A 24,201-nucleotide genomic window follows, 5' to 3' on the forward strand; every position below is an offset into this window, starting at 1 on the left:
TACTATACTATCCATATTTCAACTTCTCTAATTGTTGCAAGAATGCCCTTTATAGTTTTTTTTTTTTTAAGAGAACTGGGATCCAATCCAGGATCACACATTGAATTTAATTATTGTGTCTGTTTAAGCTCCAAGATTGCTTAGCTTGTGTATGTGTATTTCACAACATTGACCTTTTTTGAAGAGTTCAGGCCACTTGTTTTGAAGAATGTTCTTTAATTTGGATTTGTGTTTATTTGCCAGGATTAGATTCAGGGGAAAATGTTTGAATGCTACATAAGTAATGGTATGGCCTTTTGAGGGCAAAATATTAGGGGGCACATGTTTAGATGTTAAGTTTTATCATTTGGTTAAGCCACGTTGAAAATTTGGAAGTTTATTCTGCTGTTTGGACAAGTTGGTTATTGAAAGGGTTTTCTCAGCTGTCAAATGAGGACAATAATGACCCAGGTTTCACAAGGTTGTTGAATTGATGCATGTAAAGCACTTAGAACAGTGTCTGGCACATTGTATTTGATAAATTATTATTATCATCACTATTTTTATCAAAGTTTATAGAGGCCTTTTTAAAATTCTTTAAAAAATGTGTATTTATTTTTGAGAGACAGAGAGCGCACGCGCATGAGTCGGGGAGGGGCAGAGGGAGAGAGGGAAACACAGAATTGGAAGCAGGCTCCAGGCTTTGAGCTGCCAGCACAGAGCCCAACGGGGGGCTCAAACTCACAAGCTGTGAGATCATGATCTGAGCTGAAGTCAGAGGCTTAACTGACTGAGCCACCCATGCACCCCAATAGAGGCCTTAATATGTAAGAGGTACTGAGTTGTAACTCAATTCTTTACTTTTCTAGCTCCTGGGACAGTGCATGACATATAGATGACATTTAATAAATATTTGTTGGCAAATGGCAGCTCTCTGAGATATATTACTGTCACTATGCAACCATTTTAGAGATGAGCAAACAGCCTCAGAGCAGTGAAGTAATTTACCTAAGGTCATGCACATTACAGTGAGTGGCAAGAACCAGATGTGAACCTAAGCTTGTAGGGTTTGTAAAATGTGGGATAAGGTGGGGGGCAGTTGGCTGGCTCAGCTGGTGGAGTGTGCAACTCTTGATCTCGGGGTGGCAAATTTGAGACCTACATTGGGTGTAGAGATTACTTAAAAATAAAATCTTTTTTCCTTTTTTTTTTTTTTTTTTAAAGTTTATTTTGAGAGGGGCGCCTAGGTGGCTCAGTCGGTTGGGCGACCGACTTCAGCTCAGGTCATGATCTCACAGTCTGTGAGTTTGAGCCCCGCCACTGGGCTTTGTGCTGACAGCTCAGAGCCTGGAACCTGCTTCAGATTCTGTGTCTCCCTCTCTCTCTGCCCCTCCCCTGCTTATGCTCTGTCCTTCTCTGTCTCAAAAAAAAAAAAAAAAAAAAAAAAAAAATTTAAAAAGCTTCTTTTGAGACAGAGAGCGCATGTGCACCACCGGGGGAGGGGCAGAGGGAGGGAGAGATTCCCAAGCAGGTTCCATGCTGTCATTGCAGAGCCCCACGTGGGGCTTGAACTCAGTGAGATCATGCCCTGAACCGAAATCAAGAGTCAGACGCTAAAACGATTGAGCCACCCAGGCACCCCCAAAATAAAATCTTTTTTAAAAATGGGGGATAAAGCTTGAAGGTGTTTTGCAAAAGCTCAGGGCTGGGTAGATGTGAAGAGCTGAACTGAAGATAGCCTTGTACAGTGCTCTAGCACAACCACGTGGTAGGCGCTCAATAGATGTCTGTTGAATGAATGTAGAAAGCAAATGAGTCACCTAGAAAGAGATCATCCTGTTCCGGCTGGTGACATCGCGTGTGAATGACCTGGAATCCTTTTCTCCCCGTAGTGGTCCTTGCTAGTCACCAGACCAATTTTTTTTCCAGAGGGGTGTGGCTTCCGGCGACCCCGCCCGTCCACAAACCACGCCCCTTGCTCATCCTCGCGCTTGCTGATGTCCGAGGAAGTTTGGCCCGCGGGCGGATCCGTAGCCGTAGTCCCCTCAGGCGTCCGCAGCCAGGAAGCCGGGAAGCCTGGAGTCCAGGATACGGCGCGGAGGTCCAGGATGTCGGAGGAGCAAACCGGGCAGAGCGAAGGCTCCTCTCAGGCTGGTGGAGTGACTGTCAGCGACATCCAGGAGCTGATACGGCGCAAGGAGGAGATCGAGGCGCAGATCAAAGCCAATTATGAAGTGCTGGAGAGCGTGAGTGTGGGCTCGGGGTTCCCTGGCGGGAGTAGGAGGAGCCCGGGGCCTCTTGACCTGGCACCCGGTTCTGGGAGGACTGGGAGGCAGGGGCGGCCTGTGCTTGAGCTCTCAACTGTGTGTCTCTCCCTCCCTGGGAAGCCCAAGGCGCGGCAACTGCGGCCTCTGTCGGCAGGAGGCAAGTAATATTAGCAATTAAGACTAATCGGTGTTGGTGCTGTAGCATGGGTTTATGGAGCGCTTACCGTGTGCCGGGCGCTGTTTTAATTGCTTTACGTTGATGAGCTCATTTAACCGTCACAGCAACCTTTTGAGGCTGTTACTCTCCCCATTTTAGCGATGAGGAAACAGAGGCGTTACTTAAACGTGCCTCGGGTCACAGAGCTAATAAATTTTCGGATGTCACCAACATCGTCAGTCCTTGTTGACCTTGTACCAGAAGATCTGTGCTTTGCTAACCCGCTCACGTCAGAGCTTCCTAAGCTTTCGTGTGTTTGGCAAGCACTGGGGATCTTGTTAAAATTTCAGTTTCTGATGAGCTCGGGAGCGCAGGTGCAGATGCTGTGTTTCTAGCAAATTCCCAGCGCTGCTGCTGCTGCTGCTCTAAAGACCGAGCTTTGAGTGACAGGTAAGGCTCTTTATCATTATTGTATAGGGAGGGAACTGAGGCCCAGGGTGAGGCAAACCTAGTCTAGGGTCATGTAGCTGGGAAGTGGCAGTGGTGGGTCTTGTTCCCTGGTCGTCTGGCTACTGAACTGATAGTTCTTCTTATGTCACTTAGTGTAAAGCCACAAATCAATTTGCAGAGGAAGAATAAAAGACATCTTATGTAGGGTGGATGGAATGCATTTTAGGTGATGGGAGTAAGATAGAGGCATCATACGGAGACCAGGGTACCATTTTATTGGTGCTGATTGTATGCCTGAAGAGTGTTGGTTTATGTGTGTGTTAGATCATGAAATCCACACAACCACCCTGTGAAGTTAGGATGTTACCCTGAAGCTCAGAAAGGGGAAGTCACTTACTTAAAGTCTCAAAGTGAGATTCAGATATCAAGCCTGTTCAATCCAGAACTTGTGTTTTCAACATTATGCTAACAGTTTCCCAAACTTTAGTTACTTTCTACCTCAAGCAGATGCTGTATCCATATACCTCCTGTACTGTATTTTTCTTTAAGTTGATCCACTTGTTTACTTGATTTAGTTTAAATGAAAATTTTATAGCTCTACAGCATATGGGGAAAAATGAGATTTTTTTCCCTTTAATATAAAATAAAAATACGTATCAGGGTGCTATAATATGTTCGTTCCTTGTCATTAGCTACCATCACTGGCTAAAAGCTTGAAGCTTGAAGCCCTGCTCTATGTTTGTTTTCAAAAAGAGGGGACAGCAAAAACTATAAATCTCTTAGAATAAAGCCTAGGAATAAACTTTTGTGACCTTGGATCAGGCAAAGCTTTCTCAGATGTGATGCCAAAAGCACCAGGAACAAAAGAAAAAGTAGGTAAATTGGACTTGATCAGGATTTAAAATGTGTGTTTCCAAAGACACAGTCAAGAAAGGGAAAAGGCAGTTCACCAAATGGGAGAAAATATTTGCAGTTACCTAACAAGGGATCCAGAAAATACGAAGAACTCTTCCAACTCAATACTAAAAAGACAATAACTTGATTAAAAAATCAGCCAAAGGGGGCACCTGGGTGGTTCAGTCGGTTAAGCATCCAACTTTGGCTCAGGTCATGATCTCACAGTTTGTGGTTTCGAGCCCCATATCAGGCTCTGTGCTGACAGCTCAGAGCCTGGAGCCTGCTTCGGATTCTGTCTGTCTCTCTCTCTCTCTCTGCCCCACCCTAGCTCGTGCTCTGTCTCTCTGTCCCTGAAAAATAAGTAAAAAACATTAAAAAAAAAAAAATTGGCCAAAGACCTTAACAGACTCCTCACCACAGAAGATCTACAGATGGCAAAGAAGCATATAGAAAGATGCATCACGTCCTAAGTCATCAGAGAATACAAATTAAAACACCCGTGAGGTGCTACTATGTACTATGTATGTGTCAGAATTTCCACCTTCAGATGCTGGTGAGGGTGTGGAGGAACTCTCATCCCGTGCTGATAGGGATGCAAAAGTAGGGCAATTTCTTACAAAGCTCCACATTCTCTTACCACCCATCCAGCAGTTGTGCTCCATGGTGTTTACCCAAAGGGGTTGAAAACGTGTTGACACGAAAACCTTCCTGATGTTCATAGCTGCTTTTTTCACCGTTGCCAAAACTTGAAGCAACCAAGAGGTGTTGTTGTTTTTTAAGTTTATTTATTTATTTTGAGAGAGCGAGCGAGTGAGCACAAGCGGAGGAGGGGCAGAGAACATAGAGAAAGAGAGAGAATCCCAAGCAGGCTCCATGCTGTCAGCACAGAGCCTGACACAGGGTTTGATCCCACCAACCTCAAGATCATGACCTGAGCCAAAACCAAGAGTCGGATGCTTCACCGACTGAGCCACCCAGGAGTCCCAACCAAGAGGTCTTAAAGTAGGTGAATAGATAAATAAATTGTGGTATCTCAAAACAACGGAATGTTACTCAGTGCTAAAACTAAATAAGCTAGCAAGCTCTGAAAAGATGTGTAGGAACCCTAATTGCATATTACCGACTGAAAGAAGCCGGTCTGAAAAGACTACATCTGTAGGATTCCAACCAGAATCTGGAAAAAGCAAAACTGTGAGACAGTAAAAAGATCAGGGGTTGCCAGGGATCAGGGGTAGTGGTGGGGATGAATAGGTGGAGGACAGAGGATTTTTAGGGCAGTGAAAATACCCTGTGTAACACTGTGATGATGGGTACATTCATTAAACATTGGTCCAAACTCATAGAATGTAAGACACTAAGAGCGAAGGCTGAGGTAAACTACGGACTTCAGTTAATAACAGGAAACAGTAGGTGTAACCCAGTGGCTTCCAGATAGAGAAGTGAATGGAATCTTTCGTCCTGCATATATGTATCCTGGGCACCTTTTCTGCTGCTGCCACAATTACAGCCGTGACTTGTTACTTTTATGCGTATTAATTTCCTAGGGCTGCAGTAACAAATTACCACAAAACAGGGTGACTTAAAATGACACATTTAGTCTTTCACAGTTGTGGAGGCCAGAAGTCTGAAATCAAGATGTCAGCAGGGTTGGTTTCTTCTGGGGGCTTGGAGGGAGGATCTGTTCCATGTCATGTCCCTGTCCTACTTCCTGGTGGCTGCCGGCCATCCCTGGCTTACAGTTGGATAACGCCAGTCTCTGCCCCGGTCACACGATCCCCTGTCCTGGATCTCCCTTCCTTTTCTACAAGGATACCTGTCATTGGATTTGGAGCCCACCCTGAATCTAAGACAGTCTCATCTCAAGAGCCTTAATTACATCTCCAAATCCTTTTTCCAAATAGTCACATATACAGGTTCTGGGGGTTTAGGACTTGGGGCATATCTTTTGGGGGCCACTATTCACCCCACTGTGGGTGCGCCTAGCACTGAGCTAAGCTGTCCACACAGGTCAACTCATTAATTCTCATCGCGAGTGGGAAGGGAGGTGAGTGCCATTATTCCCATTTGATAATTGAGGAGGCTGAGGCTTGGAGAGGAGTCTTAACCAAGGGCACCCAGATTGTACGCGGCAAAACTGGGATTCAGATCAAAGTCTGACTGGGACACCTGACTGGCTCAGTCATTTAAGCATCTGACTTCAGCTCAGGTCATGCTCTCACAGTTTGTGGGTTCAAGCCCCACATCAGGCTCTGTGCTGACAGTTCAGGGCCTGGAGCCTGCTTTGGATTCTGTGTCTCCCTCTCTCTCTGCCCCTCCCCGACTCACACTCTGTCTCTGTCTCTCTCAAAAATAAATAAACATTAAAAAAAAAAAAAACTAAAAAAAATCAAAGTCTGACTGCAAAATCTCTACCCTCTATCACACAACACGACACTTTGCATTGCCTTTGTGCGCTGTGCTCTGATTTACGCAGGAAAAGTCTTTAAAATGTTAAAATGTATTGTTTTGAATAGGGAATATACGTCCACGGTCAAAACTCAGAGTCTACCAAAGGGTATAAAATGAAAAGTCCCTCTTCCCTCCCTGTCCCCCAGCCACCCCCCCAATTCCTTTCCCCAGAGGCAATTGATGTCAGTGTGTCTTTGAGGGATGAAAAACCTTTTGAAATCCCTTTCAGATCTCTTTTTACTTTCAGAAAGAACCAAGGTCCTGCCACAGCTGGATGTCCTTTGGGGTTTTCACTCCCCTCCAGCTTCCAAGGCCACCAGCCAGGTATCAGCTGCTGTAGGAAGGAGTGTTTGGAGGAGTCCAAGAGGCTGGCCTTGGGGATGAGCTGCAGAGCTTATTCTGCACTGTTCTGACTTCAAAAGAGGAGACTGGATTCCTGCATTTCTTGTGTTATTAGAAATCAATAAAAAAATATAGTGCCCCCCCCCCCCACACTTTGAGGGTGGTTGAGGGAGCGTGTGGGGAAAGTCCGTGGCCTGTGCTAAGCGATCAGCATGTGGCGGCTTTTGTTACTGTCGCCTTTATGATGGCTGCACAGGGAAGGAGGTCTGGAGGACTTCACACCTGCGAAATCTTAACCGTGTGTCTTCCCTCCAGCAAAAAGGCGTTGGCATGAGTGAGCCGCTGGTGGACTGCGAGGGGTACCCCCGCTCAGATGTGGACCTGTACCAAGTCCGGACCGCAAGGCACAACATCGTCTGTGAGTGGTGCGCGTGCAGGGCCCTTCCCGAGGCTGAAGGCACACAAGTGAAATCTCCTTCTTCCATAGTAATCTGCTTCCTCCTCTTCTGCCCTGATGCGATTCTCTTACCGTTCCCCCCCGCATCGAGGGACTCAGAACGGAGGAAATGGTTTGGCCTCTAGGGTTCTAAATTTACGGTTTCGTTTTTCATTTCGTTCTTAAGGACTTTGCTTCACTCTGGAAACTTTTCTGAAATGGTAATAGAAGCCCAAGTCAAATACTGCTCACAATCCTAATCAAAGCAGTTATGTATGAGCTGGTAAGGATAGTGACCTGGCTGTGGTCACTCACACAGAAGTGCTCAGTCCCTCGGTACGGACGTTTGGAGGTCGGCAGTGCAGGGCTGGCCGCCACATCCCTGGCTCTGCCATCCTTAGGACATGTCTAGCTTTAGGGTCACCGTGTCCGTGCGCCAAGCAGGAAGGGAGGGAAGGAAGAAAGTAAGGAGGACGAAAGGTCCTTAGCCAGCCAGCACCCTCCCCTCAAAGATCTGTCCTGGGGGCCCACCCCCACCTTGCTGCAGTGATTTCTGTTTCGCCTCCGAGGCCCCTCTGCCGGCAAGACATGTTGGGGGATGTACCCCATGGTGGGCATCTCCCGATCCTAAATAAAATCATTTATTTGTTCATGGTTGAGGAACAAGTGGAGAGAAGTGTTTGGATAGTGTATCAGTTCTCTGTTTTCTGCTGGAATAAATTCTCAGACTTAGTGGCTTCAAATGGCACAGATTTACTCTTACAATAATAAGGTGTCCAAATGGGTGTCACGGGTCTAAGGTGGAGGTGTTGGCAGGGCTGTGTTCCTTCAGGAGGCTCTAGGGAAGAGCCCATTTCCTTATCTTCCTTATCTTAGCTTCTGGAGGTGCCTGTGTCCTGTGGCTCATAGCTCCTTCCATCGTCAAAGCCAGCAAGGTCATCCCCCAGCTTCTGGTCCCACCGTCCCACCTCCTCCTGTCACTCTCTGCCTTCCTCTTTCACTTATGACCCTCGTGGTCACACTGGGCCCCCCATCTGGGTAATCCAGGATGATCTCCCCATTCAGTGTCCTGAACTTAACCACCTCTGGAAAAAGCCCCCTTGGCCACGGAAAGTAACATATTGGGCGGCTTCTGGGGACAAGGACGAGAGCACCTTTGGAGGCCATTATTCACCCCGTCACAGGCGGGCAACCAGCAGCCTCTGCCACAAAGTCCTGTTAGAGGGGAACTTGTCGTGCACATTTTTCACTCAGGGACCTCCGTTTTATGTGCGTGAACCTCAACTCTGTCCTCAGCACGTCGTGGTATAAAGCTGAGCTGCTCACTGGGGTCGCGAGTAACCGCAGGAGACACCGCTCAAGGTGCCGACCATTCCTCAAAGCTGCAGTGTGATCCCAGAACAGCTTCTTAGAGTGTCACTTTGCCTCGAAGATTTGGGGGAAAGAAGCACGCCATCTTTGTATTGAAACAAAGGGAAGATACAGGGTAGGGAAAAGCCATATTAAGACGATCAGACTGAGGGAAATTTGGGGCTTTTGGCTAAACCCTCAGACTCCCCAGGGGTGTGGCCTGCTTTCTGGGCACTTAGGATTCTGGGGGAAATTTGAGAAGCGGAGCCTACGGTGTGAGAGAGGGCACTGACTTATTTGTTTCCGGGTGGTTACCCGGATGTTACGACACCATTTTTTTTTTTTTTTTTTTTTTTAACATTTATTTATTTTTGAGACGGAGAGAGACAGAGCATGAACGGGGGAGGGTCAGAGAGAGGGAGACACAGAATCTGAAACAGGCTCCAGGCTCCGAGCTGTCAGCACAGAGCCCGACGCGGGGCTCGAACTCACAGACCGCGAGATCATGACCTGAGCCGAAGTTGGCCGCCCAACCGACTGAGCCACCCAGGCTCCCCCCAACACCATTTATTAAATAGCCTATTCTTTCTCCATTCATTTGAAATGCTAGCAGTATTACATAGAGAATTTTTAGACATATTTAGGTCTCAAGTTTTTTGCACTGTTCTGTTGATATATATCTTTGCTAATATCACACTGTCTTTTTAAGTTTATTTCTTTAGTAATCTCTACACCCAACTTGGGGCTTGAACTCATGACTATGAGATCAAGAGTCACATGCTCTTCTGACTGAGCCAGCCAAGCACCCCGGTGTCACACTGTCTTAATGACTTTATTGTATTTAAAAATCTGGTTGTGGGGCACCTGGGTGGCTCAGTTGGTTAAGCGTCAGACTTCGGCTCAGGTCATGATCTCGCAGTTCATGAGTTCAAACCCCGTGTTGGGCTCTGTGCTGACAGCTCAGAGCCTGGAGCCTGCTTCAGATTCTGTGTCTCCCTCTTTCTCTGTCCCTCCCTTGCTTGCATTCTGTCTCTCAAAAACTGAATAAACATTAAAAAAAAAAAAAAAAAAGGAATCTGGTTGAGCAATGCTGATCAACCTTTTGAAACATTATTCTCAGAAGTTTCTTGTTTTGTGTGTGTGTGTGTGTGTGTGTGTGTGTGTGTATGTAAACTCTAAACTCTATACCCAACATGGGGCTTGAACTCACAACCCTGAGATCAGGTCACATGCTCCACCAACTGAACCAGTCATGTGCTCCTCTTGTATTTTTAAAAATGGATTTGGGGAGGGGGGGTGGGGGCTGTATGTACGGCTTAGTCGGTTAAGTGTCAGACTCTTGATTCTGGCTCAAGTCATGATCTCATGGTTTGTGAAATAAAGTCCCGAGAAGGGCTCTGCCCTGACAGCGTGGAGCCTGCTTGGGATTCTCCCTTTCACTCTCTCTCTGCACCTTCCCTGCTCATGCATGCTTGCTCTCTCTCTCTTTCTCTAAATGAACATTAAAAAAAAGAAAAAATAAAAATGAATTCTATTTTTTAGAACAGTTTTAGATTTACAGAAAGATGGGAAACATATTAACAGAGAGGTCCCATGCTGTCCCCAGCTTTCCCTATTATTAACATCTTAGTATACTGAATTTGTTATAGTTGCAAATTTATTTTTTTTAACTAGGCTTTGGAAACATTTTGTCCAAGAGAATAACTTTTTTTGGAATTCTGATTAGAATTGCAATAGATTATAAGTGAAGTTATCCATTCCATCACCCGGCAGCTATATATGGAGTACTTACCATGTGCCAGGCACTGCTGAAGGTTCTGGGGGTCCTTGCGGAGCTTACTGTCCAGGGGGTCTTTTCTAGTCAGACAGTGACCACATATTATATGTTGACACCGTTTTAAGTCTTCCTGCCCACGTATATGTCTCTACTTATTCAAATCTGGGTTCTTTTCTTGTGTCTGCTCCTGTGGGTTGGGTCCTAGAGTCCCATTATGCCTGAGGGCCTCCCCTTCCCTCGAAGTGACAGAGACAGAGGAACCAGGTCAGGTGGCCATGTGTGCTTCCAGTCGAGGGCATCTGGAAAGTCTGAAAGTCTGTGACCCACAGATGCTGGACGTGGATTGGCGGGCAGTGCTGGTTGGCGGCTCTGGCCTCTGAAACTCCTCAAAGGGAACCTTGGGAGTGACCTGGCTTGAATGAAGGAAATAGAGGAAATTGTTTTTAAGTTTAGAAAGTTATCAAAATGCTGCCAACCAGGCCAGTGCTGCACTGGCCTGCTGCGGTGACTTACTCACTAGCATCGTGGTTCACAACATCTTTTTTTTTTTTTTTTTTTTTTTTTTTTAGTAATCTCTACACCCAACGTGGGGCTTGAATTCACAACCCCAGAGATCAAGAGCCTCTTCTGACTGAACCAGCCAGCCGCCCTATTTTGCAACATTTTGAATTAGCCATCAGTACTGAAAAAAATCAGAGGGTTTTACCCCACGGTTCCTCATTTCCAGCTTTTGTCCTCTTAGGTCTCAGACCGAACATCACTTGCCGTGTATTAGTAGACTTAGGCATCATTTTTCGTTCCGGAGGAATTAGGTGAGAAGTAAAGCGGGACGATTCCTCTGCTCACCTTTCAAGTCTCAGTTGAAACGGCGCTGCCTTGGGGAAGTCTCCCCTCATCTCCTAGACTGAAAAGGTCAGGTCCTGGCTGGCCAGCCCTCATCACAGTCATCAGATGTGACTGTGGCTGCCTCCATTGCTAGACTGAGCTTCGTGAGGGTAGTCCCCTGTCTTGGCCACACGTTTGTCCTCAGCCCCTAGTCCAGTGTCTGGCATGTAGGAGGTGCTTGTTGAATATTCAGTGAATGAACGTGGGAGTCTCATGTCCTCCGCTGTCTTCCCTGTCCCCTGATACGGCATTCTCCTCCCAGGCCTGCAGAACGATCACAAGGCGGTCATGAAGCAGGTGGAGGAAGCCCTGCACCAGCTGCATGCTCGGGACAAGGAGAAGCAGGCCCGGGACATGGCTGAGGCCCACAAAGAGGCCATGAGCCGCAACCTGGACCAGAGCGAGGGCCTCAGCCCCCCTCAGGCCTTCGCCAAAGTGAACAGCATCAGCCCTGGCTCCCCGGCCAGCATCGCGGTAAGCCAGAACCCGGCCACGGAAATCCATAGCCAGAGAGCGCCGTGGGTCGGGTAGCCTTGGGGTGGGGGTGCGGGCCGGGTGGGACTGTGGACACAGACTCGTCATCTCTCCATGCTGCAGCTTCACTTTACCCACTCACTTGGCAAGCACTGGCCAAGGCCTGGGGGCCCGGCCCTGTGCTGGGGCCAGGGTTTCGAGAGGAGTCAGTCCCAGCTTCCCACCAGACTGGTCAGGGGGAGGCCTGGGACACAAGGCAGGAGGTGATAAATATTGCTAGAGAGGGAAAGAGGACCTCTTGTTGGGCGTATTTTAGCTGGGCTGTGAGTAATAGACACGAGAATGACAACGGTAGCCACCATTTACTGAACCCTTGCTGGGCACTGGCTGTCCTGCCGAATGACTTACAGATCTTACCTGGTGTATTTTTAAAAGTTTTAAATAGCTTTACTGGGATACAGTTCACACACTGTAAAATTTACTCATTTAAAGTATATGATTTCCCGGGGCACCTGGCTGGCTTAGTCGGTTAAACGTCCGACTGTGGCTTAGCTCATGATCTTGCACTTTGTGAGTTCAAGCCCCACATCAGGCTCTGTGATGACAGCTCAGAGCCTGGATCCTGCTTCAGATTCTGTGTCTCCCTCTCTCCATGCCCCTCCTCCGCTTGTATTCTCTCTCAAAAATAAATAAACTAAAAAAAAAAAAAAAAAGTATGCAATTCCATGGCTTTTAGTGTATTCACAGAGCTATGTATCTATCACTGCAATCAATTTTAGAATATTTTCATTATTCTAGAAAGAAACCCTGTACCCCCTAGCCCCATCTCCCCTAGCCCCTTGGAACCACAAGTCTGCTTTCTGTCTCTATGAATTTGCCTATTTTGAATACTTTATGTAAATGGAATCATATAATGTATGATGCTTTATGACTGGCTTTGTCCACTTAGTATCATGTTTTCAAGGTTCATCCCTGATGGAACATGTATCCCTATTTGTTTCCTTTTTTATTTATTTATTAAAAAATTTTTAATGTTTATTTGTTTTTGAGAGAGACAGCATGAGCAGGGGAGGGGCAGAGAGAGAGGGAGACACAGACTCCGAAGCAGGTTCCAGGCTCTGAGCTGCCAGCACAGACCCCGATGTGGGCTCGAACCCACAAACTGAGATCATGACCTGAGCAAAGTCGGATGTTCAACCAACTGAGCCCCCTGGGCACCCCCTTCTTTCCTTTTTATGGCTGATTAATATTCTATTGTATGGCTGCATCACATTGTTTTTATCCATTCACCAGTTAACATTTGTTTTTTTTCCATTTTTTTGGCAATTATTAAGAATGCTACTCTGAACATCATGTTCAAGTTTTTATGTGGTTGCATATTTAATCTTTAATCCCACAGCCACCTTCTGGGATAGGCAGTAATCTTTACCCCCATTTTGCCCATGAAAAAAAGCCCCTGAGCTCTGAAGTAACTTGTGCCAGGACACATTGCTCCTCAGTTATGGAACTGGGTCCTGGAGCCAGGGCCTGCCAGCCATCTTTAATGGTCACAAGACGTTAAGTTACACAGAAGCTTCGTTGTACTCATTACTCTATCCACAGCATCGAGCACAGGCTGTAGTTGGCCCGCGACAAATATAAGTTGAAGGAGTGAATGAATCCTGATCTGTGTTTTTGGAATGAAAGGGTCACACTAGCCCTGGGTCAGCCTTGCGCCTGTGGCTGCTTGTCTGGGGGCCTTTAGGGCAAACCGGTCTAAATCCTGACCCCTGAACAAAATAAGCTCAGATTGCTCTGCCTCTTCTTGCCCCTGAACCTGGGTCGGGACCCCAGAAGGCAGCATGTGGTTTTTCCCCTCATTCTTGAAGGCCTGTACAACCCCAGCTTTTATCAGACATTGGGCAGATGTGGCCCCCTTTCACTAGATCTGTCCCAGAAGGAACCTGCAGGGGGAGGTGGCCCAGTTATCCACCACCCTCTCCCGTGTGCAGTAGCTAAACCCCTGACCTCTTTGCTTTGTGCCTGCCATTCTCCCCTGTAGAAAACACGTTCTTGGCCTGGGTGTTAAAGTTGGATGTGGAAGGGTAAAGAAACCAGAAGCACATTTAACTTCTACCCTCGTTTTCTATTTTCTCTTCTCTGTCTAGGGTCTGCAAGTGGATGATGAGATTGTGGAGTTTGGCTCTGTGAACACCCAAAACTTCCAGTCTCTGCATAACATTGGCAACGTGGTGCAACACAGTGAGGGGGTGAGTTGGAAGTCACATCCGGTCAGTAACCCTGGAATCGCTAGGGCCAGGAATCGTCGCTGGGGTCTTTACTGCCTTCAGAGAGATGTTGCTCAGGCCCAGCGCCTTTGCACTTGCTGGAGTGTTTTTTTCTCCCTTAGGCCCATCCCTCATCTTGTACAGATGACACCTGTATAAGACCTTTGCAGCCGCCCTATCTAAGTACCCCTTCCTCCTTCCTACCCCTGCTTTCATTCAGCAGTGTTTCTTGGAAGTCTTTTCATTTCCACATACCTTGCTCTTTTACACTGTTGCACAGCACTCCGTTGTGTGAGTGGACCCCAGTTTGTCCATCCCCTGCCTTATCAGTGGACGTTTTGGTGATCGCTGGTTTTTTACCAGCACGAACGGTCACACATTCTTGTTCATGTGCTATTTCTTGACATTGATACGGGAAAGTACTTACAGGCTCTCAGTGTATTATACACAGTTACAGTAGGTAATCTGAAGAAGTGTTACTAATTTGTACCCTGACCAGCAGTGCCTGAGAGCATCACCTCATCAACAGAACTCTCTATTACTTTTAACGTTTTTGCGAAAGTGGCATCTTATTTTCATTTGTATTTTCCTGGTTACCAGTGAGGTTGAGTGTCCTTATTTTTTATGTGCATTAATGGTCATATTTTGATTTCTGTGGATTGTTTATATATTTTTTTCTCATTGGGGTATTCGTCCCTTTAAAAAAGTGATTTGTAGGAACTTTTTTTAACATAACAGATGTTAAACCTTTGCCTGTTTTCACATTACATGTTTCTCCTGTTAGCTCCTGGTCTTTTAACTTAGTTTATGGTGATTTTGATTACTTGGAAGTGTTTTTTTTCTCTAATTTACAGGGGTAAATTAAACAGGGTTTGTGTTTTCCGTACTTGCTCAGTTACCACTCGTCTAGTTTGTTAGCTTTTCATTTTGGTGCCGTCTCTTTCTGTACCGTCTCCTTCCGTTTTATTTGTCCTGTGGCCGTGTCCCTCTGCTGTCCTGTCTTGTCAGTGAGGCTCCTGGAAGTGGTGCAGGTGTAGTTTCATTCTGTTATGTTTACCCAGCGTCTCTCTTGATCTTTCACTCCTTTTCCCTGGAGTTTCCTCGCGTTACGGTTTTACTCATGTCTCTTGCACACCTTGGTGCACATACTTCAAAACTTGCAGGTGTCTGGGATCATTGTTACTAGTTTGTTTTGTAAATATGCCTTTTTTTTTCTCGAAGAGGTAATACATAACATGAGTTTAAGGCAGAACCAAAGAACACATGATGGAGAATCTCCCCCTCCTCCTAGAAGTAGCCACTTTCCAGCTGTGTGTCCTTCCAGGGTCAGTCTGTTCATATACCAGCATATAGAGCTCCTGGTTATCTTGATTAAGGTGTAATTTACCTACAGCCACATTTACCCTTTTCATTGTGCGGTGCTGTGAATTTTGACACACGTACCTAGTTTGGTAACTGCCGCCGTAATGAAGATACAGAGCAATTCTGTCATCCTCCCCGAAATGGCCCCATGTCCTTTGGTGGCGAACCCCTCCCCCAGCCCCCACCCCACGCAGCCGCGCGGCTGTGCTCCAACCCTGTAGTTTCACCCTTTCAAGAATGGCTTGTCAATGGAACTGCCCAGTATATGGGGCCCTTTAAGTCTGGCTTCTTTTCACTCTGCATCATGCGTCTGCGATTCGTTCATTCATACGTCGTCGTGCGTGCGTGTAGTCACTCCTGTCTGTTGCTCAGTAGTGCTGCACCGTGTAGGTGAACGCCAGATTGCCTACCCGTTTACCAGTGAGGGACATTTAGGTTGTTTCCGCTTTTTGGTGATTAGTGATAACAGCTACTGGTTTTGAGTCTGTCTTTTCTAGTTAAATATATTCTTAAGCTCTTCGTAGATCTGTGAGACCCCCCCCCCTTTTTTCTTCTTTACTGAGGTATAATCGACATATAACATTATATTAGTTTTGGGTATACAGCGTAATGATTCCATTTTTGTATATGTTTCAAAATGATCATCATAAAGTCTAGTTAACATCCATCACCATAGTTATATATTTTTTTCTTGTGATGAGAACTTTTAAGATTTACTCTCATAGCAACTTTCAAATATGCTGTACAACATTACTATGTACTGTAATGCACAGCATGGTGACTATAGTTAATAACGCTATAAATCCTTCCTTACAAAAGTAGTCATTGAACATTTTTAAGCGACAGAACCTTTTCTTCAAATGAAATTTCTCGGGGAATTCCAATATATCAAATAGATAAAAAAAGCTGAGCTGCTGGGGTTGGAACACCTCACCCCCCTCAGGGCCCTGGATCCTCCTGGAACCAGAATCCCGACTTGAGAATCAAGGGTCCGCTCTGTGTCCGTAGAAAAATGATTAAAAAAACAAAAAAAACCACTATATTCTGTTATTAGACATTTAGGTGGTTTCCAATTTTAGGGAAACCTGGAAACGAACACTCTTGTAGACCAATCTCTGTTTCTTTTGATAACTTCCTAAAGCTGCCTTTCTGGATCAAATGCATGTATTTTCAAAGGAAAACAAATCTGAAATTTAAAAAAAAGTCATCTTTAGTATAAACAACGTTTATTTTATTGAGCTGTGGAAAGGAATGGAGTGCTGGCCTGCTGTAATATGGATGAACCTTGAAAGGATTTGTGGCAAGTGAAAGCAGCCAGGCACAGAGGGCTGCGTATCTGAGAATTCCATTTATGTGAAGTGTCCAGAACAGGCAGATGGACGGAGACAGGAAGCAGGTTGGTGGTTGCCAGAGGCTGAGTGGAGGAGGGCATCGGGAGTGACTGCTAATAGGTACTGGGGTCCTTTTGAGGGATGAAAATGTCTTGGAATTGATAGTGGGAGTGGTTGTACGAATCTCTGAATATACTAAAATGCACTGTATTGTATACTTTGAAATGCATTTTATGGTATATGAATTATATCTCACATAAATAAAAATGCACTTAAAAAATTTTTTTTTTAAGTTTATTTATTTTTGACGAAGAGAGCGAGTGTGAGCTAGGGAGGGGTGGAGAGAGAGGGAGACACGAATCTGAAGCAGGCTCCAGGCTCCGAACTGTCAGCACAGAGCCCGACGTGGGGCCCGAACCCACGAACCGTGAGATCATGACCTGGGCGAAAGTCGGACGCTTAACCGACTGAGCCACCCAGGCGCCCCAAAAATAATGCACTTTTAATGCAAAAGGTTTTGAGGAAAGGATAAAAGTCCTGAGTCTCTCCCTCCCGAGGACCCTCCCTGCTCTGTTTGAGTGCTGGACAAGGTGCGGGTGCTGAAGTGGGAACAACAAAGGTAAACAGAAGGCCCTTGCCTCGGGGACGCTTTGGTGGGAGAGACCAGCATTAATCCAAGGTAATTCTATACTGTCATGAGTATTATGAAGGAAAAGATTGAGGAGGCTAGGAGAGCAACGACGGGGGTTAGGATAAGGTTCCCGAGGACGTGACCTGTGAGTGTTAGAAGTTGTTCAAGGCTGGAGACTGGCGGGGAGAGGAGTTTTCCAGCAGGGTCATGGCCCTGAGGTGGGAGGGCTGGAGAAGATGGTTGGAGACCAGAGCAAGGGGGAGAGAGGAAGGGAGGAGGAGGCAGGTCCGGGAGGTTGGCAGGGGCCAGAATGCATGAGGCCCTGTGGTCCCTAGTCAAGATGTAGTTCTTTTTTCCTGAGGAGCAGTAGAGAGCCATACGTACATTTGCAAGCTGAGAGGAACAGATGTAAGCAGCTTTGTGTCTTGGAAAGATTTCTCCAGATGTTAGGTAGAGAGCTGATTGGAGGGCTGACAGTCTTAGCAGCCTGGTCAAGAGGTGATGGTGGTTTTGGTGAATGGGCTGGAGGTGGAAGGAAGCGGACAAATCTAGGAGACCTTTAGGATGGAAGTACATAGGTTTTAATATGACACCGAGCCCATGTCAAGGATGACCTCTGGGTTTCTAGTTTGTCTAGGGGTATTGTTTCTAGAACCAAAGCACTCAGTGTATCTCTCATATATTTCCTAAGTGTGAATGAATATGTCCATAGCGATTGCTTTTTGAAAAAGAAGACGGGCACCTGGGTGGCTCAGTCGGCTAAGTGTCCGACTTCGGTTCAGGTCATGATCTTGCGGCTCGTGGGTTCGAGCCCCGTGTCGGGCTTTGTGCTGACAGCTTGGAGCCTGGAGCCTGCTTTGGATTCTGTGTCTCCCTCTCTCTGCCCCTCTCCTTCCCCTCCCCTCTCAAAAATAAACATGAAAAAAAAATTTAGAAAAAGAAGACAAACAAGACCTACCCTACATACTGTTCTGGATTTCCCCCTCCCCTTTGAGGGGATTTCCGTGTGGGTACGTACCTACCTTCACCATTTTCCATTGCTCGGTCTACCATCTTTTACTTAACCATCCCTCCATACAGAACATTTAGGTTGTTCCCAGGGTTTGCCCATCACCAACAATGGTGTCGTGAATATTCTTGTCTTGTGGGAGGGTTTCTGTCCGAGAGATTTCTAGAAGTGGAATTACTGGGTCAAAGGCAGTGCACATTTATGGATTCCATAGATGTCACAGTGTCCTCCAAAAAGTTTGGATTAGTTCACATTTTCTTGAATAGCGTATGTGAGGGCTTGCTTCTTGACCCCTCTCGCCTGTGTTATTTATTGGCAGTCTCATTCTTTGACCATCTGAGTGAAAAATGGCATCTTTTTGGTTTTTGTCTTCATGCTCTGTTTTGTCACATTTCAGAGATTACATTGATAGATCTGCCCTAATGAAAAAAATTGTGGTAAAATATACATACCATAAAATTTACCCTTTTAACCATTTCTTTTTTTTTTTAATATTATTTTTGGGGAGAGTGCAAGCGGGGGAGAGACAGAGGGAGGGGGACAGAGGATCTGAAGCAGGCTCTGTGCTGACAGGCTGACAGCGGTGAGCCCGATATGGGGCTCTAACTCAAGAACCGTGAGATCATGACCTGAGCCGAAGTCGGACACTGAACCCATTCTAACCATTTCTAAGTGCGCAGCTCTCTGGCATTTAAGTACATCCGTGTTGTTCTGCAACCATCCCCTCCATCCATCTCCAGAACTTTTTCATCTTTCCAAACTGAAACTAACTCTATACCTGTTAAACACTAACTTTGCATTCTCCTCTCCCCAAGCCTCTGGTGATCACTAATCTGCTTTCTGTCCCTATGCCTCTGGACCGATCAGTGGAATCAGATGATATTTCTTCTTTTGTGGCTGGTGGATTTCACTTAGCATAATGTCTTCATGGTCCACCCGTATTGTTGTGTGTGTCAGAATTTCCTTACTCTTTAAGGCTGAATGATACTCCATTGTATGGATAGACCACATTTTGTTTATTCCTTCATCCATTGATGGACACTTGGTTTGCTTCCACCTTTTGGCTGTTAGGAATAATGCTGCTATGAACAAGGATGTACAAATATCTGTTCGAGTCCCTGCTTCCAGTTCTTTGGATGGATACTAAGAGGGTTAAATGTAGGATGATGTAGTGATTTTTTTTTTTTTTATGGAATGCTTAATTTCATTTGTTATTTTTTAAAATTTATATCCAAATTGGTCAGCATATAGTACAACAGTGATTTCAGGAGTAGATTCCTTAGCGTCCCTTCCCCATTTAGCCCATCCCCCCTCCCACAACCCCTCCGGTAACCCTCAGTTTGTTCTCCATATTTATGAGTCTCTTCTGTTTTGTCCCCTTCCCTGTTTTTATATTAGTTTTGTTTCTCTTCCCTTATGTTCATCTGTTTTGTCTCTTAAAAATCCTTATATGAATGAAGTCATATGATTTTTGTCTTTCTCTGACTGATTTCACTTAGCATAATACCCTCCAGCTCCATCCACATAGTTGCAAATGGCAAGATTTCATTCTTTTGATTGCTGAGTAATACTCCATTGTGTATATATACCACATCTTCTTTATCCATTCATCCATCGTTGGACATTTGGGCTCTTTCCCTACTTTGGCTTTTGTTGATAGCACTGCTATAAACATTGAGGTGCATGTGTCCCTTCGAAACATCACACCTGTATCTCGTGGATAAATGCCTAGTAGTGCAATTGCTGGGTCGTAGGGTAGTTCTATTTTTAGTTTTTTGAGGAAGCTCCATACTGTTTTTCCTGAGTGGCTGCACCAGCTTGCATTCCCACGATGTAGTAATCCTACTTTCAGTTTTCTGAGGAACAGTCACCCTGTTTTCCACGGCAGCAACACCATTTTACATTCTCTTGCAGCTGTGCACACGGGTTTCAATTTTTCCACATCCTCACCAACTCTCGTCATTTTCTGTTTTTGGATAGTAGCCATCCTAATGGATATGCAGTGACACCTCATTGTGGTTTTGATTTGCATTTGTTTAATGATTAGTGACGTGGAGCATCTTTTCATGTGCTTTTTGGCCATTTGTTTATCTTTTTTTGGAGAAATGTCTACTCAGGTTTTTTTGCTTAATTTTTAATCAGGATGTTTGCTGTTATTGTGCGTTGTAGGAGTCCTTTGTTTTTTCTGGATATTAATCCCTTATCAGATATATGATGTGCCAGTATTTTCTCCCATTCTGTGAGTTACTTTTGACTCTGTCAGTAGTGTCCTTTGATGCACAAAAGTTCTAGATTTTGATGCACTTTGTTGTAATGCGTAAGTTTCCTTGGTATGCTATTTTAATTTTTCACACTAAAGTAATACATACACATAGTAAAAACAAATTAATTGAATGGAAAGATATAAAAGCAAATGTCGTCTTTCACTCCAAACTCCTAGTGCTTCTTCTGCGAGTAATTACTGTTAACAGTTTTTTTGTGTATCTTCCAGAAACCTTTGTATGCATGAAGCAATCTTTATGTCCTTTTAGAACGTATATTGAGGGGTGCCTGGCTGGCTCAGTCCGTAAAGCATGTGACTCTTGATCTCAGGGTCGTGAGTTTGAGCCCCACATTGGGAATGGAGCCTCCTTGAAAAAAATAAAAGTACAAAAATAAAAAACATGTATTCACATGGGTTCATGTTTTGCTCGTTTTGTTTTGTTTTTACCAAAACTGCTTAATTCACTCTGCTGTATTTGAATAATACCTTATTGAGGGATATTTTGGGTGTTTTCAGTTTTTGAATTTATAAACAGTCCTAGAATGAACACTTTGTTCATATATCATCTTGTACTTTTGCAAAATGTATCTTGTAGGCACCTTTTAAAGGTTTTTTTTTTCCGTGGGGAGATGTGTTTGTCCAGGAAGATGGTACCAATCTGCAGCCCCATTAGCCGCCCCAAGAGCGCCATGTCCCCCACACTCTTGACAGCTGCCGGGTTATACTTCATATAAGCACCTTACCAACCTGATGTGCAAAAATCAGTATCTCGGCATTTTAGTCTGAATCTCTTTGGATTCTGAACAGGTTGAATATATGAGCTTATTGTCCTTTCAGAAGCCCCTGAATGTGACCGTGATCCGCAGAGGGGAGAAACACCAGCTTAGACTTGTCCCAACCCGCTGGGCAGGAAAAGGACTGCTGGGGTAAAGTATCATTTCTGTTTATTCATAAGGCAACTGTCGGTTGTCACCTGGGTGTTTGCTGGATATAAAGCTGTGGGGAGGAGGTGGGGGCCACTGGGAAATGATGGCATTCCCCAGATTGCCTGCAGAAACTCTTGATAAATGCTTGTGGCAGGAATGAGATTGCAGATCTGGAGGCAGAGGGAACCCTGGTCTCTCTGGTTCTTTCATTAACTGGGCATTTGCTTTATTTTATTTTTTAAATATTTATGTATTTATTTTTGAGAGAGAGAGTGTGAGGAGGTGAGGGGCAGAGAGAGGGGGAGACAGAGACTCTGAAGTAGGCTCTGTGCTGTCGGTGCAGAGAACTGGGCATGTGCTTTAAAAGAATTAAAGAGGGGCGCCTGGGTGGCTCAGTCGGTTAAGCGTCCGACTTGGGCTCAGGTCATGATCTCACAGTTCGTGGGTTCGAGCCTCGCATCGGGCTCCGTGCTAACAGCTCAGAGCCCGGAGCCTGTTTCAGATTTCTGTGTCTCCCTCTCTCTATGCCCCTCCCCAACTCATGTTCTGTCTCCCTCTGTCTCAAAAATAAATAAACATTTAAAAAAAAAATAAAAAAAAAAATAAAAGAATTAAAGAATGTGGATGAAACACTCAGACGGCTCACTTTCTGATCTTGCTAAATGGAGTTGCCAAACTTACGTTGTTCCTTTTTCTTTTCTTCCAGCTGCAACATTATTCCTTTGCAAAGATGATTGCCTCTGGGGAACAGTAATAGGAAAACATCTTCCCTTGCCCTGGACTTGGGTCTGGTGGGGATTTCTTCCTTCTTTTCTCTCCCTGAAGCTTAAGCATCTGGAAGAGGCTGGAAGCCTGAACTTCTGGGTAGTGGAAACACTATGGCCTCCCAGTGTAATCTCTTGGGATTAAGACATTGTTAACTTGGTTTGTAGTTGGCATCTTTTGCATATTAGGCCATGGCCCTAAGTGGGAGCCATCTGGATTGTGGGCAAGTGGGCTGGAATTATTCTGGCAGGTGCCAATATGTCTTTATTTTAGGATTTTTTCCCCCAAGTAAACACAGGTTTACAGTGCTGATATGACCCATGTTATCACCCTAACTGAATTTCTTATGAACCTCCCAAACCAAAGCTCAGACAGAAATTAGAACATTATTTTAGAAAGTCAGACAGGAGCGCCTGGCTGGCTCAGTCATTGGAGCGTGCAGTTCTTGATCGCAGGGTTGTAGGTTCAAGCCCCACGTTGGGTATAGAGATTACTTAAAAAAAAAAAAAAAAGTGGACAGAACAGGGGCACCTGGCTGGCTAGGTCGGTAGAACATGCGACTCTTGATCTTGGGGTTCTGAGTTTAAGCCCCACATAGGGCACACGGCTTACTTTAAAACAAAACAAAAACCAGGGTTGGACAGAACAAACCAACAGTGGTGCTGAAGTCAAGATTCGGCCAACAATACTTCAGGAATGTCATCCTTAGTGACTGAGGTTTCCAAACACTCAGGCTGCACCATCTGCATTTGCATTGTGGCATTGCTGCTCTGGATACAGAAATTGCACCCTTGGCAGATGGACCAGCAGTTGGACATCCGGGGCCAAAATTGCTCCCTGGAAGAACAGGGAAAGCCAGGAGGCTCCCCAGGTAGCCCACCATGGTGTCGGCTTCCTTTTCTATAACCCACCAGAGGGCAGCAAGCTCCCTTTGTTTCTGGAATAAAAAAAACCTTGCAAATTCTCTTCTAATTTGACTTTTTATAATTGAGCCTCCTGGTCATCCGCTCAGATCAAGAGTAGCTTGTAAACTGCCAAGGTGTGCTCGATGGCTAAGGGGAACCAGCAGTGTGTGCCAATCTGACTTCTTGAATCAGCCTCCTTCCTTTTATTTTCTCTCTTCCACGTGACAGCACGGGTTTCGGTGATTCTTAGTGACCCTGTGTCTTTCTTTCTTCACCTTATCACCACGTTTATCTCCATAGTTCTTGCAGACCACTTTGTTTCAGAGGTCAGGTGTGGCCCATTCTGTTGGCATGCCTGTGTTCCTTGGGAGTGGATTTGCTTGGGTTGGATACAGAAACCAGCTTGCCTTGACAGGAGTCAGTACCGGGGCAGTACTTCAAGGCATGGATTCTCATCGCTCAACTGGAAAGCCTTCCTGTTGAGTTCTTGCCCCAAACTGTATTCTAGCTGTACCTCCACATGTGTTCCCCCCTTGTAGGCACAGAACATGCCACGCTTACCAGTGTTTGCTGTTTAAATTGTGTGTTCTGATTTCAAGTGTGTTTTCCAATCTCTTTTTATAAATCCTAGTTTATAATAAACACAGCTTGTACCATCAGTTTGATCCTTTTTTTTTTTTTTTTTGAGATGTATGCTTATTAATCAACCAGCATTGGGTGGGGCCTGGGGGTGGGGGACAGGGAGCATCATTCACACTGTCCTAAAATGAGAGGGCCAAAGAGTTTTCTGCCTCAGTGCCTTTGGCTGGTTTCCTGCCAAGTCTCCCTTTAGAAACCTCAGGATGGCCACGTGTGCTGTCTCTGAGATTCTGAGAGTCACTTTGAAGTGATCCCAGTAGATTCAACGAAACTGGTTTTGCAGAAACATTTTGTGATCAGAACAGCAAGATCATGTAACCTATATAACGTGTAATCCCAGCCAGCTAAAACACTGCACACAACACGTAGAGAAAGTGTGGAGGGCAAATCTGTGTGCTGCGTCTGTGAAACCGGGAAATTTAGTTTGCTTTCGGCAAAGAGAATTTTGCCAAACAGCTCATACTTCTTCACTTCGTCTCGTCAAGCCTTCAGAAAGTCAGAGGTGCAAGCATCCACCGCTGCAGCTTCTCAGACTTCGGCGCCTGGGGGAAAAAGTTGGGAGAGGAACAGGAGGAAAGAAGCGGCCAGGAAGAAGGCCGCCCGAGTGGCGGCCGCGCCCGTTCCCCGGGGACCGCCAGGGG

General features: G+C 45.5%; 1 protein-coding gene across 1 annotated transcript; it reads left to right on the forward strand.

The window, feature by feature from the left end:
* The first annotated feature begins 1,944 nt into the window (after positions 1-1,944).
* Positions 1,945-23,565, forward strand: PSMD9 (proteasome 26S subunit, non-ATPase 9). Its single transcript, XM_049619397.1, has 6 exons — positions 1,945-2,225; positions 6,856-6,958; positions 11,251-11,462; positions 13,610-13,711; positions 21,163-21,251; positions 21,958-23,565. Exons 1-6 carry the CDS (start codon positions 1,977-1,979, stop codon positions 21,983-21,985), a joined length of 783 nt encoding a protein of 260 aa, XP_049475354.1. The 5' UTR covers positions 1,945-1,976; the 3' UTR covers positions 21,986-23,565.
* Positions 23,566-24,201: the final 636 nt, after the last annotated feature.

Source organism: Panthera uncia, assembly GCF_023721935.1.
Source record: "Panthera uncia isolate 11264 chromosome D3 unlocalized genomic scaffold, Puncia_PCG_1.0 HiC_scaffold_8, whole genome shotgun sequence".
In the NCBI taxonomy this organism is placed as follows: domain Eukaryota; kingdom Metazoa; phylum Chordata; class Mammalia; order Carnivora; family Felidae; genus Panthera; species Panthera uncia.

Bases quoted from the DNA above. Each gene is read 5' to 3' on its own strand.
- PSMD9 (XM_049619397.1), top strand. From the start codon at position 1,977: ATGTCCGAGGAAGTTTGGCCCGCGGGCGGATCCGTAGCCGTAGTCCCC. The intron at 11,463-13,609 runs GTAAGCCAGAAC...TTCTCTGTCTAG, and splicing joins GCTCCCCGGCCAGCATCGCG to GGTCTGCAAGTGGATGATGA. The intron at 13,712-21,162 runs GTGAGTTGGAAG...TTGTCCTTTCAG, and splicing joins TGGTGCAACACAGTGAGGGG to AAGCCCCTGAATGTGACCGT.